At 44.8% G+C, this 17,573-nt stretch overlaps 9 protein-coding genes and 1 pseudogene across 10 annotated transcripts; 6 read left to right on the forward strand and 4 right to left on the reverse strand.

The window, feature by feature from the left end:
- Nucleotides 1-37: 37 nt before the first annotated feature.
- Nucleotides 38-340, forward strand: LALA0_S21e00100g (LALA0S21e00100g1_1; the record flags this gene model as incomplete). Its single annotated transcript, XM_022770499.1, has 1 exon — nucleotides 38-340. The coding sequence occupies one exon, from the start codon at nucleotides 38-40 to the stop codon at nucleotides 338-340; it is 303 nt and encodes a 100-aa protein (XP_022631257.1).
- A 1,344-nt stretch (nucleotides 341-1,684) lies between these two features.
- LALA0_S21e00122g (LALA0S21e00122g1_1) lies at nucleotides 1,685-3,490 on the forward strand (the record flags this gene model as incomplete). The annotated part of the gene is made up of 1 exon (XM_022770610.1): nucleotides 1,685-3,490. The coding sequence occupies one exon, from the start codon at nucleotides 1,685-1,687 to the stop codon at nucleotides 3,488-3,490; it is 1,806 nt and encodes a 601-aa protein (XP_022631258.1).
- A 152-nt stretch (nucleotides 3,491-3,642) lies between these two features.
- LALA0_S21e00144g (LALA0S21e00144g1_1) lies at nucleotides 3,643-5,682 on the reverse strand (the record flags this gene model as incomplete). The annotated part of the gene is made up of 1 exon (XM_022770721.1): nucleotides 3,643-5,682. One exon carries the CDS (start codon nucleotides 5,680-5,682, stop codon nucleotides 3,643-3,645), a length of 2,040 nt encoding a protein of 679 aa, XP_022631259.1.
- A 971-nt stretch (nucleotides 5,683-6,653) lies between these two features.
- On the forward strand, nucleotides 6,654-8,078 carry LALA0_S21e00166g (LALA0S21e00166g1_1; the record flags this gene model as incomplete). Its single annotated transcript, XM_022770832.1, has 1 exon — nucleotides 6,654-8,078. The coding sequence occupies one exon, from the start codon at nucleotides 6,654-6,656 to the stop codon at nucleotides 8,076-8,078; it is 1,425 nt and encodes a 474-aa protein (XP_022631260.1).
- Nucleotides 8,079-9,046: 968 nt separating this feature from the next.
- On the forward strand, nucleotides 9,047-10,780 carry EFM1 (LALA0S21e00188g1_1; the record flags this gene model as incomplete). Its single annotated transcript, XM_022770943.1, has 1 exon — nucleotides 9,047-10,780. One exon carries the CDS (start codon nucleotides 9,047-9,049, stop codon nucleotides 10,778-10,780), a length of 1,734 nt encoding a protein of 577 aa, XP_022631261.1.
- A 133-nt stretch (nucleotides 10,781-10,913) lies between these two features.
- COF1 (LALA0S21e00210g1_1) lies at nucleotides 10,914-11,695 on the reverse strand (the record flags this gene model as incomplete). The annotated part of the gene is made up of 2 exons (XM_022771054.1): nucleotides 10,914-11,331; nucleotides 11,682-11,695. 2 exons carry the CDS (start codon nucleotides 11,693-11,695, stop codon nucleotides 10,914-10,916), a joined length of 432 nt encoding a protein of 143 aa, XP_022631262.1.
- A 233-nt stretch (nucleotides 11,696-11,928) lies between these two features.
- On the forward strand, nucleotides 11,929-12,477 carry LDB18 (LALA0S21e00232g1_1; the record flags this gene model as incomplete). Its single annotated transcript, XM_022771165.1, has 1 exon — nucleotides 11,929-12,477. The coding sequence occupies one exon, from the start codon at nucleotides 11,929-11,931 to the stop codon at nucleotides 12,475-12,477; it is 549 nt and encodes a 182-aa protein (XP_022631263.1).
- A 240-nt stretch (nucleotides 12,478-12,717) lies between these two features.
- On the reverse strand, nucleotides 12,718-14,460 carry CBP2 (LALA0S21e00254g1_1; the record flags this gene model as incomplete). The annotated part of the gene is made up of 1 exon (XM_022771276.1): nucleotides 12,718-14,460. The coding sequence occupies one exon, from the start codon at nucleotides 14,458-14,460 to the stop codon at nucleotides 12,718-12,720; it is 1,743 nt and encodes a 580-aa protein (XP_022631264.1).
- A 1,015-nt stretch (nucleotides 14,461-15,475) lies between these two features.
- On the forward strand, nucleotides 15,476-17,122 carry MUP3 (LALA0S21e00276g1_1; the record flags this gene model as incomplete). The annotated part of the gene is made up of 1 exon (XM_022771387.1): nucleotides 15,476-17,122. The coding sequence occupies one exon, from the start codon at nucleotides 15,476-15,478 to the stop codon at nucleotides 17,120-17,122; it is 1,647 nt and encodes a 548-aa protein (XP_022631265.1).
- Nucleotides 17,123-17,200: 78 nt separating this feature from the next.
- On the reverse strand, nucleotides 17,201-17,572 carry LALA0_S21e00298g (annotated as a pseudogene). Its single transcript is given in 2 exon segments — nucleotides 17,201-17,380; nucleotides 17,384-17,572. Coding segments are annotated over 2 exon segments (369 nt in total).
- Between the last annotated feature and the right edge of the window lies 1 nt (nucleotide 17,573).

Consider the following 17,573-nt stretch of genomic DNA (forward strand, 5'->3'; position numbering starts at 1 on the left):
TTGTCTGGCGAGATCCTTACTGCGGTCGCCTAAAGTGATGCTGCTGGATGAAGCAACGGCGTCCATTGACTACAATTCAGACACCAAGCTACAGCAGACAATCAGGGAAGAATTCTCGGGCAGCACGGTTTTGACCATTGCCCATAGGCTAAGATCCATCATCGACTACGATAAGATTTTGGTGATGGATGCAGGAGAAGTCAAGGAGTACGATCACCCATATTCGCTTCTGTTGAACAAGAACAGTATTTTCTACAGTATGTGCGAGGACAGTGGGGAACTGGAGTCGCTACTCCAGCTGGCGAAAGAGTCATTCGTGAAGAAACTCAATTCCAAGTAAAGGATGTTCACACATAAGCAGAATTAGATAGATCTGTATAATTAAACCGAGATGAGGCCTAAGTGGCTTTTAATCTGTAACAATCTGATAATGGCTACACTCATAACCCGTATCCCAACCTGGTTGTCACTCTAAACGAGCATAGTTCTTTCTATAATTAACTGCCGAGACAAGGACAATGTCATCAAAACGCCGAAAAGCGGTTTTGTAACAGATCACAGATTGCAAACATTCGACGTATTTTGTTTTGAAGATAAAGTGTTTCAAACTCTTTTAAAGATAGCCCATTGTTCATCTCTGTCACTTTGTTCCATTCTAACACCTCATTGTATATCAATAAATTGGTTTTACATTGGGTTTCATTATTTCATTTGATATACTAACATTCAACAAGAACAAGATAAGACACAACCAACAAACAAACAGTCACAAGTTTATAAACCCCATTCTTTTGAGCACTTGTTCCTCACAATGACTCCTTACACCATTCGCACATTCATCCTCTTTGTAAAACTCCCATTACCCCCTAAAACCACCCTACCCAATAAAAACCATATAGAACGAACTATAAGTTCACAGTCCCCTAGCCGAGTACTTAACGTCTTTAAGAGCCCTAAAACCTTCAACTAGACCAATCAAAACAATTGCTTGGCCAGCCAGGCCTCTTCCACATGTTATCATCGAAAAAGCGCTTCGGCCGAGGTGGTCTACGTGCCGTTCAAGGCCTCGTCACTCTAGACGAAGAGCTAGAGATTATAAGGGCCCACATATATATAAATGAAGGACAAATGTAGAAATCTTGGCATCTTGAACTACACTCGTAGTACAGCAAGCATTCATAGTCCACTAGGAATACTCAGTTACTCCAAGATCCGCAATTAGAAACAGATCTAGTATCAAGTCGAAAACTATTTTAGCGTTTTTTGTCGACTTTACTCCCACTTCAGCACATTAATACTATTTCCAGTTAATCATGTGCGCCTGTTCCGGACAAACTGTCAAAATTCTAAACTCGCAGCTTTCCACCGTGAAAGTTGTGACACTCACTCACGGTGTGTTCCCAGTTGTCACACACCTCTGATTTTTGGCTACCGGATTACCTCTCGCAAATGCTGGCTTTTTTTTTCTGGATCGTTTTTGCCCAACGCTAGGGATGAGCTTTTGAACAATTAGCTAGCCGCTAGCGGCCTGCTATTGTTGAAGCTGTTCTTTTTTGCTGGGCGGGAAACCATGGGGGAAAGCTCGTTTTTGCTCGCTTACTACTCTGTCAATCACTTAACAACACCATAACAATCAAGAACTACAACTATAAGCACAATAATAAGAACGAATCAGCACAACCCAATGAAGCCCCCAAGTAAAGCTTCCAAACCGCACAGAATCTCACACGTCTGCGACCATTGCCGTCTCCGAAAGCTGAAATGCAGCAAAGACAAGCCTTCTTGTACTCGCTGCACGAAGCTCGGTCTACAGTGCGTCTACACACCGTTTCGACAAAGCACTCGCGATCCTACAACCGTCAAAGCACTGGAAGCAGAGCTCACTTACGTGAAAGCCCAATTAGCCGCATGCACCAAAGCTTTGAGTGATGCACAGGCGTCTATACCAGTACAAATGCCCAAGAAGCGTAATATCTGTTGGACCAATCTGGTCCGTCCCATAAATGTCCATGGCGTTTGGAGGACGTACTACGCTCCTTTCAGTGACCTGGCGTTGTTCGCTCGTGATCCGCTTTCGAAGATACGCGTGGAAGACCTGTTTGTGCAAGAAAATGAATTTCCAAAACTACCAAACCGCAACGAAGATATCTTGCTCAGTATGAGAAGAATCCTTCCCGAACCACAAATTTTACGCGAAAACAAGCTCGCGTTCGAAACAAATTACTACCAAAATTATCCATTTTACAATATCACTACTTTTGAAGAAATTCACGAAGGCTTAATTCACGATCCTTCCTTAACTGAAGCAAGCACTACCCAGATATGTTTCCTCATTATGACATTCCTAATGCTTTGTCTCACCGAAAAACTGGCTATCGATCCTGATCTGATTGACGGGTGGATTCAGCGAGCGAGAATTGCATCAGACCCGAGTGAAGAAAATTTGGCCTGTTTGCTATACTTACAACTCTATTCGAGTCCGCTCAGACTCTGCCCAACTTCTAAGACAAGATTGTCCAACGACATTTGCCGAATGGCTTTGGAACTGGGACTCTTCACTCCTGCGAGTTGTTTGGTCAACAACAAGTTGCGACAAAATCTGTGGATGGGATGCGTAGTCCTCGCAGAACCCGCAGCTTTCCATGAACACTTCATCAAAATGTTTGATAAGGAGGTTCCAACCGACAATTCACCACTAGCTATTTCCTACCGCTTCAATACTAATCTATCGAATGTTTGGAATTCTGTTGTGACAGCGTCCGATGCCTTGGAAGAAGATATGGTTTCTTTGTCAAGTTGCAGTAAGAACCAGACACATGACACCAATCAAGAAGGTGCTTTGATGGCTAGCTGCCGTTTGAGTTTCGCGACCACAGACTTCAACCTACTCATAATGCAGTTTTTGCAAGAGGAGTTTCATGTCCGTGACACACGCTTTCTCAGGAAAAGACTACAGGATTTGTTTGATGAGCTTTTAGAATATTTTCTGAACTTTCTCTCCATTGTCGCTACTCATCGTTATTCATATCTCTCCCAAACCGTTTTTTGCCTCAAATCGCTGGCCTCTTATGTTCTAACCATGTCTTCTAGATATGCAAGGGAAAACAGGCACATTGAAATTACTGAGCTGCACCAGAAATTTCTACAAGCTGCTCAGGCTTTTCCGTTTAAGCTTGACTGGTGTGATCAAATATGCAGGTCATTGGACGATACACTCAGAGATGTAAACTCTAGTTCTTCCGATTTTTCAGATGATGTCACAGTTGGCATTCTTCCGGATTCTCTACTTGAGGAATACACCGGTGCGTTTAGCACCGGGATCGATGAGCTATCACCCTCTTTGTCCCATGAGTCGTTTGAATCCATTTTAACAGATTCTTTGACAGGCCTCAACGGACAATTAGATGCAAGATTTGCACAGCTTTTTCCGGATTATACGAGCTCTTCGACTGACGGCGAAATTGATTTTGATTTCGATGTCTTACACTGATTTGGACTCTCCCCAGTTTGTTCAAAGCAAACACCTTTTTATACCGATACATTTATAACTAACTTATGACCTGATTACATGCAAAAAGAGGACTGTAAAAAGCTGAGGCGTTGGGTCTCCAGTTCCTAGAGCGATCACATTTCTCACAGCCTTTAGTCGGTGGAGGATTGACACATTTCGTTCCACACCGAGGGAATGTGTGTCCATGCCGAATATTCTGATTGCAGCTCATTCACTTGCAACAGCAGCCCGCTTTCCATGTGCCATCCAATATGGCAATGGAACGGCCAAACGCCAGGATTATCAACAACAAATCTTATAACAGCGTAACCAAAACCAGATACATTCAACACGTCTCTTTCGATCGGGTTGGAAAAGTCCATCTCGCTATTTTCATTGTCATAGGAGGATTTACTAAAATATCCACGATCAGCACTCACTAAAACCCAAAACTTATGTCCATGGAGGTGGAAAGGATGAGCGCCATCGTCGTAGTTGTTAACTATGAGGTCAACAATAGTACCACGCTTGTCCAAGTTGATCAAATATTGACCCTCATTTCTAGTTTCCAATTGGGAATTTTGTAAATGTCTTATTTGGTTATCGTTTGGTGACGTCGCCAATTCATTCATGGTAGAAGAATTGGGAAGTGGTGTAAATGTCATGTCGTTGAAATAACCTCGATCGAGCTGATTTCCCTTGATCAAAAATGCAACATCCAAATCTATCATGATGTCGGGCCTGGTGGAGCCATTTTCGACTCGTGGGACCTGCCCATTTAGTGTTTTGATCTGAGTTTGATTGAAATCTCGACAACGTGTATCCCCACCATTGTAGGGCCAGCTTTCGCTGTCAGGAACTGCTTTACTTGACTGTTCGTAGTTTATAATAGCACTCACTGACGTATTCAGGTTAGGATTACTCTCAGCGAAGCAGAAACCATTGAACCTTACACGCATCCAATATTGCGATAAATGCGCTTCCTGAGGCTCCAAAATAAATGAATAACGTTGGGCAACAGACATGTCGATAGATTCGAGGGTTAAAGGCTCGGTGACAGTGCCGTCTGCCTCTACCATTTTCAGCTTATGGCCGTCAATGGCGAAGTTGAAGGGTGCGTAAAACCCAGCGTTGATAAGACGGATAAGATATCTTTTGCTTGGGTCGAAATTGAGCGTGGCCTGGGATTGTGGGATGAATTGTGGGGCCGTTTGCTGATCGTCCGAGTTCCCGTTGGGCACGACGTAGGTCGCGGAATCGTAATTGAAATTGTTAGTGCCCTGGATCAAGCCACTATCCGGGGTGGGTTCGGTGTTCTCGTTGTTGGGCCCTAGATATTCTGGCAGGTAAGCATTGGCGGTATCGTGGTAGTAGTCGTTGACCATCACGACTACCTCTGCGTCGTAGTCGTCGTCAATGAGCTGTCGTTCGTGTGCTGAGTGAATTACCAAAGGTCCAAAAACACCATCTGCCTGCTGCGTGCCGTAATGCGAGTGATACCAGTACGTGCCGCTTTGGTTTTCGTCGAGTTGAATCCGGTAGTCGAACGTCCCGTTATTGGCGTCGATGGGACACTGATTGATGGACGCTGCGCCGTCGTAGAAGCTCTCGTTCTTGTTGAAAAACAGCCCGTGACAGTGAATCGTGGTAGGGATGCCCTGGGCTTGAACGTGCAATATCAAGGTATCGCCAGCATTGGCCTCTATCAACGGACCCGGATACTGGCCGTTGATGACAGTGACGTTCCGCACAATGCCGTCCAAAGCGACCTCTGCCACCACCGATACGTTCAAATAGTAATGACGGTCCACGCCGGGCGTCTGGGACTTCCAGTAGTCCAAATCGACGGTATAGTTCTTCTGGGTATCGAGACGCCACGAGGGAAGCGCGCTGTCACTATTTCTTTTGCTGTCGTCAGCGTTCAGAACTCCATTCCCAAAATTTGTCTGAGTCACGCACAATGCCACAGTCAGACAGGGCACCACTACGCAGAAAAAGAGCTGCGCCAGCAACAGAAGCTTGGGCTTGTTCTTGCCATACGCCAGACAGCCAGTTTTGGTTTTTACGTTTTGTGGCCGCTGTTCTTCCCAGTCTTCTAAGGCGACACGCTCTACCTGTAATGTGATCTTGGAATTATTACCCATGTCGTCGTCGTCGTCGTGGTCGTCGTTATTCAGAGTATTATGAAACATATGAGCCGAGAGTTATCTCTTTACACGACAATTCCACCACCGAGATATCCCGATTTCTCTTCGGAACTGCGAATTTTTCGGAACACCGAAATTCCTTCCCTTCTTACGTCCATCGCTTACTTTCGGTGCGTACACTACATATATTCCCAAACACACGCTGCCAATGCTGATAATACCCACTGCCGAGAATTACTCTCGCATCGCATCGTCGTCGTATGCAGAAAAAATGATCTTGGCCCATGTGCGTAAATAAGGGCCATGTGGGAAGAAGAGTGAGAGTAGAAGCGCTCGGAACCCGACGGAATTAAGGAAACAACAGAAACGCATGCACACAATAGGGACACCATGAGAATGATGAAGAAAACGTGAAGCATCAAATTAGGCTCTCAAATTGTCTCGGTGGAAAATACGAAATACGCTCACCATACTGCGGCGTCAGCACGGTACGTAATGATATGGAGCAGCGACACACCCGTCTAAAGAGACATGTGCCGAACAAGGTAAAAACCGTCTTTTTTCAACAGAGATAGTCGTACCACTGTGTCCGGTAGTAATTGCAGCGGTGGCACACGCTATGCTTGTTTAGTGGGATTCATATCTGCGATGCTTCTGCGATGCCTCTGCGATGCTTCTGCGACTCTTTGCCACGCGTATGCTATTTAGTTATGAATCCAATATAATTAAAACCCTGCAGTGGAAGTTGTGATGTTCTAATTAATTGAACATGTAGTAAGTAAATGATGATGCCCTAGGGCCATGCCATTCAGCGATGGAAAAGACTCCACGTGGAACGGTATTAAGGCCGTCTTGGACCGATGTAATAGTGTGTGCGGCGTAGGATGCTTGGCGTAGTGTAGAAGTATATAAGAAGGCTCTTTTTGCCGCCTTGAAAAATAGGATTCCGCAGAGGTTTTTTGTTCACTCTCGAAGCTCTCCATTGCTCATCGTCATCCAGCCAAGCCCTCTCAGGTATGAAATTCAGCAACCAAGCCGGCCTTTTGACCATGGCATTGGCTACCGCCAATGCCGCCAGCTCTGCTTCTTCGAGCAGCTCTTATCAGCCAAGAACGTACTCCACGTACAGTCCTTCGGCGTCGCAAATTGCGCAGGACGCAGCCAAGGCCACCTCGAACCACCGCACTTCCAATGTCACTGGAGCTGCAGCCAACCGTATTTTCCAGATCTGGCTGGAAAACACCGACTACGACAAAGCCGCCGGTGATGAAAACTTGGCATGGTTGGCAACTAAGGGTATCACTTTGGACAACTACTGGGCGTTGACCCACCCTTCAGAACCCAACTATTTGGCTTCTGCCGGTGGTGACTATTTCTCCCTCGACGATGACCGTTTCATTACGCTCCCATCCAACGTCTCCACCGTTGTCGACTTGCTCGACACCAAAAACATCTCGTGGGCCGAGTACCAGGAACATTTGCCATACACTGGGTTCCAAGGGTTCAACTACTCCAACCAGGAGACCTTTGCCAACGACTACGTCAGAAAACACAACCCATTGGTCTTGTACGAATCCGTCACCAACGACGCTGACCGTCTCGCCAACATTAAGAACTTCACCGAGTTCTACCGTGACGTGAACGGCTCCACTTTGCCACAGTGGAGTTTCATCACTCCTAACATGACCAACGACGGTCACGATACCACCATCAAGGTCGCTGGTGCCTGGGCTCGTGGGTTCCTAGAGCCTTTGTTGTCCAACGAGTACTTCATGGAAAACACCTTGGTTGTCCTAACCTTTGATGAAAATGAAACCTACTCCATCAAGAACAAGGTCTTCACCATCTTGCTTGGTGGCGCCGTGCCAGAAAAATTGCATGGTACTACCGACTCTACCTACTACGACCACTACTCGCTACTGTCGTCCGTTGAGGCCAACTGGAACTTGCCAAGTTTGGGCCGTCACGACGTCGACGCTAACGTGTTCCAGCTAATTGCCAATGCCACCAATATTACCAACATGGCTGTTGACACCACATACAAAGTCAACAACCAAACTTACACTGGTTACTTGCTCGACGATCAAATCGCCCTCCCAGCTCCTAATGTCACTGCCATCAACAAGAACGGTAAGGGCGTTCTACCAAAGATTGTGTCTGTGTGGGGTTCTGAGTACTCTGCTCAAGCTTCCGCCAGCTACTTCACATCGACCACCACTACTCAATCCGCTGCGTCCTTGACTGATGCTGTCACCATTGCTAGCTCTGATGTCCAGAAGTCTGCTTCTGTTACCGGTTCCTCTGCTTCTGCTAGCGGTTCTTCTATCTCTGCCAGCGCTTCTCACAACTTGACCTCCATCGTCTCTCATGGTGGTTCCGGAGTCACCGGTTTGAGCTGGACCTCTTTGGTTGCTCTCATGATGTGCTCTATTTTCGCATGAGCTGCTGAACTAGACGAATAGCCAGAAACGAGACCTGATGTCCCAGGACGTGACAAGGCTGTCTTATCTCAAAATTATTTATTGAACCTTTTAAGAACTGATAAACCTGATCTTTAAAATTGTGTTGTGATGCCCAGACTCCCTAGGAGCTTCTAGAGATGACAAAAACTACCGCTGGTTTCTCTGTCAGCTAGATGTTTTCAGCCGGCATTCTCAGGCCTTAGAAGCTAGCATTTAACACTGATCATTTTCCCTTAAGCTGTCGCCGTAATTTCGTATCAGCTATCCTCAATAGACACTACCCGATTGTGTGATCTACGTTGCTTCAGCCAGGCGCTAGCAGTGTACATAGTCTGCTGTTGATGCTAAAGAACTTGACTGCCCTCCTCAACGTTTTTGTCGCCATCGTTAACCAGATGACTAACGTCAGCGACAGCGTGAAAGAAAATGACATACTCTCTGCCATGTATAGAAAACCTGTTCACCGTAAAAGCTGGTGGACATGGCGCGAGAGTTCAGATTATGTTAAGAGACCCAACTACCAGATTTCAATGGGTACCAACATTTTCAAACTTGCTTAGCCGGAGTCTGTCAAACATGCTATAAATATCATAGTTGCGCGCTCGCGATCAATCGCTGACAAGCTTCAATTCCCGTTCAAAATGTAGCAACTGCCAATTCGGCTGAGATGGTGAGCTGGTAATCAAAGACCATGCGTCCTTTTGATTGATTCTGTCACACTATTATGAATCAAACTAATTATAAACATGAAATAACAACGATGAAATGGTGATGAGTTTCCTGAATAACTATCCATCGCTCTAATAAGATAACGCAGTTCTTCAAAGCTTTTCCAGACTACTTTTGACCTCTTGTGATTCAAACTTTTGAACTTTTTGGATTTTAAGAGTTCTGTAGTAATAATACTCACACACGAGTGAAGCTCATCGACTCAAGAAAAGATCAAGATGTTAGAGCAAAGAAGGTTCACGATTAATGAAAACAAGAGCAAGATGAGTGGTGGTGCCGTAGAACACTTCGTCCAATGGGCGCAAGATAACGGAGCTTACATCGATGATAAAATCGAATTCAAAGAAAATGCCTTAACCGGTGTCCATGCGATTGCTAGAAAGTCGATAAAAAGCAGCGATCCATTATTCAAGATTCCTAAAATACTGCTTCTACGACGCAGCTTGGCAGAGGAGCATTTCGGCGTAAAGCCTTCCTCCGACGGTAATCCAAATGCGCTTTTGCAACTGTATCTGGCCAAATTGAAGTTTGATAATACATGCCAAAAATCTGCGTTCTTCAAACCGTACTTGGATATTCTCCCAAACGTCAATACCATTAGCTCGCCCTACTTTTGGACTGCTCAGGAGCTTGCTGCTTTGAAAGGCACAGAGCTCTTGATCAAGACCAAGCGGAATTTGAAAAGCCTGGTCAGTGAATGGTTCAATGTTGCAACAAGCGTGAATGCTACTGATGAAGAGGATACTCAATTTTATTTGGAATCGGCCTCGAGTCCCAAATCGGATATCACAGACATATTGGAAAGGTCCAATTCGCCCAAGTGGCACAGCTTCGAGGCATACTTGTGGGCTTCATACATTTTCTCTTCCCGTGCTTTTCCCGAACTGATTTTAGAAGGTAGTGCAATTGACAACGTCAACCAGGCCTTTTTGTTTCCTGTTGTTGATCTTCTCAATCATGCAAATGGAAAGAAGGTCAGCTGGAAAGACAACTTGACGGAAAATGCAGTGACGTTCACAACCGATGAGAAACTCTCAGCAGGTGACGAGATCTTCAATAACTATGGAGACAAATCAAATGAAGAACTGCTAATGGGTTATGGCTTCGCATCGCCCAATAATGCATTTGACACCACTACTTTAACGCTAAGGTTCCCTCAAGACCAACTAGGCACCTTTCATAAAATGGGCATTAAGCTGGACGATGTCAGTACGGGTGACAGCTCTGTAAACTTCACATTATCAGTGCAATCACCACTTCCTGCACAGCTCACGAAAGTATTTGGAGTTATGAATAAGCTCACCTCGGAGCCTTTCCCAACAACCAGAAGCCAATTGGAAGGTACCGTACAATTAAATGGTATCTTAGACCAAAAACTGAGTTTTTTCAAAGACGCGTCTAAGTTGAAAGATTCTTTAGGGTCCCCAGAAAAATCAAAGTCTGCGAAAGCTTACATTACAGGACAGAAGAGAATTTACCAAGAAGCTTCAGACAGCATCAAAAAGTACCAAAAGAAAATTATAAAAGAAGCCAAGCCTATTTCATTCAAGACTCTTTTCAAATCAGACACACCGTTCGTTAACAGCTTGACCCTCACCTTCGGGGTCGCTAAGTATGATGATTTACTTGCGAAGGGATTTTTGCAGCAAGCCCTTCTTTTATGGATCGTGAGAAATACTAATGGGGGATTACAGTATAAAGTTCCAGAGTTTATTGACGCTACTTTTCAAGATGTCGCAGCCACAATCGTTGTAGAAAAAGAGGACGTTCAGGAATACATGCCCTTCTACAAAAGTCTATTCCCTCAAATTACTACCAAGATACCTGAGATATACGGTAAGGGGGATTGGGGAATCAAGAAATTCATTATTGCGGGTACTGTCATTGACAGGTTGGTATGGACGTCGCCCACATCGCAAGAGGCATTTTTTTTCGAGAAGAAGGCAGCTTAATCAAATGAGCTTAACGCATTATTACAGACGTCGACAGGGAGTATAGAAAAACGATAATTAGGTGTGTTAATGTTTTTATTTTACGTGAAGCTTTCTATATAGCCATCTGATAACAGTTTAAACGTTGAAGAGCTTAGTGAGAACCGGCACCTTTGCTGACTCTGTCCAAGACAGATTCATAGGCCACTTCGGAGAAATCCGTACCTTGAATGTCGGTAGAAACACCGTTCAACGCTCTTCTAAGTGCGTCTTTTGAAGAAGCGTACACCATCTTGGCTCTGACTGGTGCAGTGTCAGGAGACCAGGTGTAGAAGATGATCTTGGATCTTTTGCCTTCGTTACCACCGATTTCGTATTCAAAGTCGTAAACTGCGTACAAACAGTCATCTTCGGGCAGTTTTTCTAGGAAAGCGTCGTAATCTTGGGCATCGGAAGTCTCCTTGACGATAATTTCCGTTTTGCTGTCGTTAAGACCGTACAAGACAAACTTGTATTTTTTGCCCAACTTCAAGTCGTTGAACGCTTTCATAGATTCGTCTGCGACGGCAACACTGATGGATGTTAGTAAAAACCCTAAAGTCTGAGATGGAACCGAAAAAAAAAGGGTACGAAAGAAAACCAGCTTTTTGGCAGCAGTCGAATTGAAACCAAACAAGACCAAAAAAAAAAAACAAGGCTGAACGGTTGACTTGGTAAATCAATCACTTGCAATCATCAACAGGTCTGTGACAAAACGAAATTACCGTTCAATAAGATCTTTCTAGCTCACAAATCGCGCATGAATCTTGTTTTCTCAATTTGCTGACGCTTAAATTCTTCAATTTGGACCGCTTTTGCTTGTTTCTGCTCGCCTTTCACCGCACTTAACGCGGATGACACTATCCTCTACTCCCCAACATACCCAGATCTAGACATTGTCGATTAATTGATTGTTTTTAACGCTTGGTTCGTCAGTCTGGTTCAAACAAGTGATATGGGGTTCGTCAAAAAGGGGTCTCTATAGGGGAAAAATCGTATATATATACCAGTGAAAGGGGTTACCCGGAATCTCGAATTTTTTTCAGATTCTGAGTACTGAAATATTGGCCTTCCAGAACCTATTAACAAATTCCTGGGAGTAGAGATAGATACTTAAGAAATAGGACGAGATGAAAGAGAGTTTGGAAGCATTACAGGAGCGTTTAGACCGCATTGAGCAAATCACAGGATACTTAGAAGATGGAGAGTCTGAGACTGTTCTGAAAAAGTTACAAGCGCTTTCGAACGAAGTCAGACGGATGTGTGGGGATGGAACCACGTGCTCAAGAATGGTTTGGCGACTTTTAGAGAAATACGGTGGGAACGGCAATGTTCAAATGTCCCAAACCGAAAAAACCGAGCTGGAAACGTGTCAAGAATCGCTTGCTGAGATTCTGCGACAGCTGCAAGAGCTTGAACTTTGGTATCGGGATGAAGATCTGGATCACGTGCTCTCGTGTGGGATCATCGATAGCAGTGTAGCTAGCGGTAGCATAAAGCTGTCGACGCTTCCACTGCAGTTCGTACAGGTATCTCAGCTGATAGTTGGAACTATGAGCTTGCTCCAACGGTTTGTGGATCTAAACGTGAGAAGCAACAATTTTTGGAATGACACCGAGCGGCGTGTGAGATCTCTGGAATTCAAGATTAGAGCCCAGGAGGAGAGCAGAATGATATGAGATGGTGGTGTCTCTAGGTGGCTTTCGCAATGTGATTGAAGAGGAACCCTGTTCCAGCCGAAGCGTGCAAATTTGGATTATTTCGCAACCACCGAAAATTCTGTCGATTTCGGAGCACACACACACACACACACACACACACACACACACACGCACGCATATATATACACACTGCTGGCTCAGTGGTCGCTTCAACTATCTAAACTGTTCATTAATCATTTCAATAAAACACGCTATACATCATGACGATCCGGCATCCTTTGCCAGACTTTCGAGTAGCTCGTTGACGTTGAGGTCTACCCGCTTCTTTTCATACAAGTAAATGTTCGTGTCGTAATCAATACTCTTCTTCAAAATGCATTCTGTATTACGCACTTTCCGAACAGCATCCAATGAAGTTGTTATCTGAAGTTCAAGTCTTGTGCTGAATTGGTACAAGCGCGCAATATCGGGCGGTAGAGTTTGTGGGACTAGCAAAACCAGTTTATGGCCTCGTGATGTACCGTCCGGTCCCAGGATTTTCGTTTCGAAGTCTAGGATGGCCTGAATCGTCTCTACGATTCGTTTTCCCGTTTCAGAAGCGTCCGCATCCTGGCTGATGGAAGTTACAGCGTCCAAATGGTTCGTAAATCGCCCAATTTCAAAAAACAGATTGGGGTAGATGTCCTTTATAACACAACATTTCGACAAGAGGGTACCCAAAACCTGAGTCATGAGATACTGGCGTTCGACACTAATCTTTGAGGTGCCCTTGGCTGCGCTTCGCAATTCTGCGTTGAGGATAACATTGTAGGTATTGAGACGAGATAGAAAATTGTCGAAGCGACCTTTCCCCTTTACAAGCTCATTAACATCCTTGTCAAGATAACTTTCGTTTAATTCGTGCAAGTCTTTCAGAATATTGACGTCCCAAGGCATCAAAGGTAGCGATTTCGAACCGACTTCATCGTTCCGCAGTCGCCTTTGAATCCTTCGAAAATTTTCGAAGATGCTGTAGAGAACAGAAATCTTGCAGTACTCTGCTTTGAGCTGTTTTTCCGTAATACTGTTTGAAAGAATCGTCGCCCGCAGAATATCGGCTGAACACATGCTTCTCTTCATAGATTCTGATATGAAAAAGGAGCCCGTTTCGAGAGCTCTGAATATTCTCGACGTGCTTTTCAAATCACTCTCAAAGCCCTCGGCGGGTATGAACGAAATATGGCGAGTTTTCTTGCTCATTTCAACATGATCCTCATTCACACATAATTTTTTGACTTTCTCGATCTCCACGGAGCTACAACGACGTGATGGAATCACAGCTGCCGCACCGAGTAGGTGTGCGACTGGTTCACACTTGGACCGATCGAGTTGTGGGGCCAATGCCACGAAATTCGTATTGACACCAGAAGCAGTTGGGATCTTCAAAATTCGCAAATTTTCGCCCGTCACTGGGTGAGCAACAGTATGATGTTTGAATTTATCGTACATTTCACTATCAAAGACGCCAATGGCCCTGCACGCTAGGGAAGACTCCAAAGGCGGCCACAGAACCTCGATATGTGCGCCTTGAGAGGTTGTAATTTTTAAAATCCGATCCCACTTCATGTCATCCTTCAAATAAATTCCTTCAGCTTCTGGCTTAGAGTAAACTGATGCAATTCGATTTTTGAAGAAACTTCTTATGGATGCCCAGTTGTTAATGGCTTGACCTTGTAAATGATGGGCGTGGGGCAGTTCAAATTGCAGTTCCACAGGTTGTTTTTGAACGATATCTTCCCACAAAACAGCTTGCAAGTGTGCAACTGGCATGCTATCAAGCCTGGCGGGCAATATCATCGTCTTATGCTGCGCGGGCTCATTTTCCACGTTGTAGAGCTCATCAGCTCGTTCTCGCTCGAGTCTGACCACGTTTTGCTTGTAAGTGAATCTTCGTTGTCGTGACGAGTTTCTATATGCTAATCTCAACTGGGATGTCCAGTACGGCAGCTGGGTCTTACTCATAAGTCAACCGGTTGATGTACGGTTCGGCTTTGAGCTCTCAGATCCATCTGCTGGGTGTTTGCCAGCATTAATATGGTGGTGATGGAGTCAATGATTTGAATGCGCAGCGAAAAAAATATCACGTGATGGTCATCGAACACCATTTGAGATACGGTCACACAATTCACACTGGTGTTTTCCGAGAGTTCAAAGCATCTGTACGGTCCAACGTTACGGGAAGTTCAGCTATTGGAAAAACTAGTTTTTTCTACTCAGCTTATCCTTGCTTGCGATAAAAAAAACCCCTAATTGAATGTGCACTGGAATGTGCCACACCACCACACAAGCCATCGATCCACTCGTGTGGTCAATGAACCTACAAAGTAGCACATCTTGTTGTAATACCCAGTACAAGCTTAATCAGATCCTCTTAAATCCCTCTGCTCTCCGTTCTCGTTTCCTGGCCTTAAAAGACTGCAGTCACGTCAGGCTAACCTTCTTGAGCAAATCTCAGAGCCTATACGCGTGAACTCATAGCCTTATCCATGTTGCAAGCGTTTGCAATACACTTCTTGTGCAAAAACAAACAACCGCTTGAAAAGCGACATTTATGGGCGCTAGAAATACCGTGCCGGCCTTATTGTAGGCTCAAATCATCCGTTTAAAAAGCATGAAACACGTCCAACACTGTCTTCATCTACCAGCATACATCTAATCCACCTAAGATACTCAATTTGCCTTTCTATATATCATCAAAACTGTTTGTTTTTCGAGTTGTTTCTTGAAGTCAAGAGTCACTTGGATAAAACTATGGCTTTATAGCTAATTCCGAGATCCAATTAATAATAAGTAAATACGACGGAGCTATAAGATAACCAATGTCAAATGGTTGCGAGCGCTTGACCAGTCTTAGTTCCTCTTATATAGCTTCAGTATATAATACCACACTCTTGGTATATTCAAATTTCAATCCTAAGATTCCTGGGATTTGTTTCTCTTTTTAACCCTCGAGAATACAACAAGTGCTGGTCGCTGAATGGAACTCACAGACCAGGATCCCCTGGCACTAAAAAAAGCGCAAGATTTGGAGTCCAGCGGTGAGGATCTTGCAGAAAACTCATCAAGATATGGTTCTTTTTCGTCGTTGCAGAGCACTGATCTCATTGAACATCAAAATGTGGGCCTCCACAATGAAGTTCCCCAGGGACGTCATCTTGGAGTGTTTTCCACAATCATACTTTTCGTGTCGCGAATCATAGGTTCCGGGATATTTGCAGCTCCAAGCAGTATTTACGTGGGATGTGGTGGCAACACAGCTGTTTTTCTTGCCGTTTATTGTTGTGCAGCTATCATGGCGTTTGCTGGCTTGTACCTCTTTTTGGAGTTCGGTTCGCTCATTCCACGATCGGGCGGGAAGAAGAACTTTCTTGAGGCAGCCTATACCAGACCAGTCAGAATGATGAGCGTTTCTTTTACTACCTACACCGTGCTTATGGGCATTGCAGTGTCCAATGCAATCGTTTTCGGTAAGTATGTCCTTTACGGGTCCGGTTTCGATGAGGATTTCGTCGACAGTTCTATGGCGTGCAACTACATTGGTGCTGTCTTGGTTATTTTCATAGCGTTGATTCATGGGTACTCCGTGAAAATAGGAGTGAAGGTCCAAAATCTGCTTGGTGGTCTCAAGCTGGTGTTTGCCCTAATCATCAGCTTGAGTGGGATATACGCCGTTGCTTTCTATGGGAAACAGGACGGGAATCCTAAGACCCCAATTTTAAACTTGTCGTCCTTGTCCAAAAGTCATAGCACAATCACGATATCCTCACTTACAACAGCTTTCATTCAGGCATTTTTCTGTTTCGCAGGTTGGGATAGTGTCCACTCTGTTACATCAGAGATCAAAAATCCAGGCAGGACTCTTAAAATTGCCGGTCCATTATCGCTGGGATTCTGTTTATTTTGCTACTTGTCCTTGAATGTGGCATATCTGAAGGTCTTCACCTATGAAGAATTCAAGGCGGCTGGCCCGCTGGCTGGATCCATTTTGTTTACCCGTCTACTGGGCGAAAACATCGGGCGGAAGCTCATCACATTTGGTATCGCCCTATCAGCGGGATCAAACCTATTCGTGGTGGTTTATTCGACTTCCAGAATGAATCAAGAATGCTTCAAGGAAGGGTTTTTGCCTTTTAGCAAAATAATGGCTAGCAATAAACCCTGGGGTGCACCACTCTTTTCTTCGCTCTTGTGCGCTGCGTTTACCACATTTTGGCTCCTACTTCTTCCGTCAGCGGGTGGTGCGTACAGTTACCTTGTGGCATTAGAAGGCTATGCCAATCAACTGGTAATACTTCTCGTCGCAGTTGGTCTATTTATTTACCGAAGAAAGAACATTGATGAAGTGGCCGCTATTCGTGCATCCTCCATTGGCGTTTGGGCCCTCATTGTCCTTTCAGTTTACCTTTTGGTTGGGCCATTCATCGGCGATCAGCAAGAGGCTTCCGTTCGCCATTTGCCACCATATCCTATCGCAGCACTATTTCTGATAGCTGTTTGCATCTTTTTCTGGTTTCTAAACTTTGTGGCGCTCCCGAAACTTGCGGGCTACGAGTTAAAGCGGAGAGTTCACATTATGGATGATGGGTTGTTAACAATAGACTGGTGCAAGGAATACGCTTTATAGATTTTAATCACTTATGCATGACCGAATCCAGCCACTTGTATCTATCTAAGTTTGACGCAGGGTTAATACCACCATTATTTATTTGGAATTGAGCTTCTTTTCGAGGGACTCTTTCGCAAGCTGGAATAGCGACTCCAGTTCTCCACTGTCCTCGCACATACTGTAGAAAATACTGTTCTTGTTCAACAGAAGCGAATATGGGTGATCGTACTCCTTGACTTCTCCTGCGTCCATCACCAGAATTTTATCGTAGTCGATAANGTCCATCACCAGAATTTTATCGTAGTCGATAATTGACCGTAGCCTATGGGCAATGGTCAAAACTGTGCTGCCCGAAAATTCTTCCCTGATTGTCTGCTGTAGCTTGGTGTCTGACTTGTAGTCAATGGACGCCGTTGCTTCATCCAGCAGCATCACTTTAGGCGACCGCAGTAAGGATCTCGCCAGACAA

The sequence above is a fragment of the Lachancea lanzarotensis genome, scaffold LALA0S21 (assembly GCF_000938715.1).
Source record: "Lachancea lanzarotensis genome assembly LALA0, scaffold LALA0S21, whole genome shotgun sequence".
Taxonomy (NCBI): domain Eukaryota; kingdom Fungi; phylum Ascomycota; class Saccharomycetes; order Saccharomycetales; family Saccharomycetaceae; genus Lachancea; species Lachancea lanzarotensis.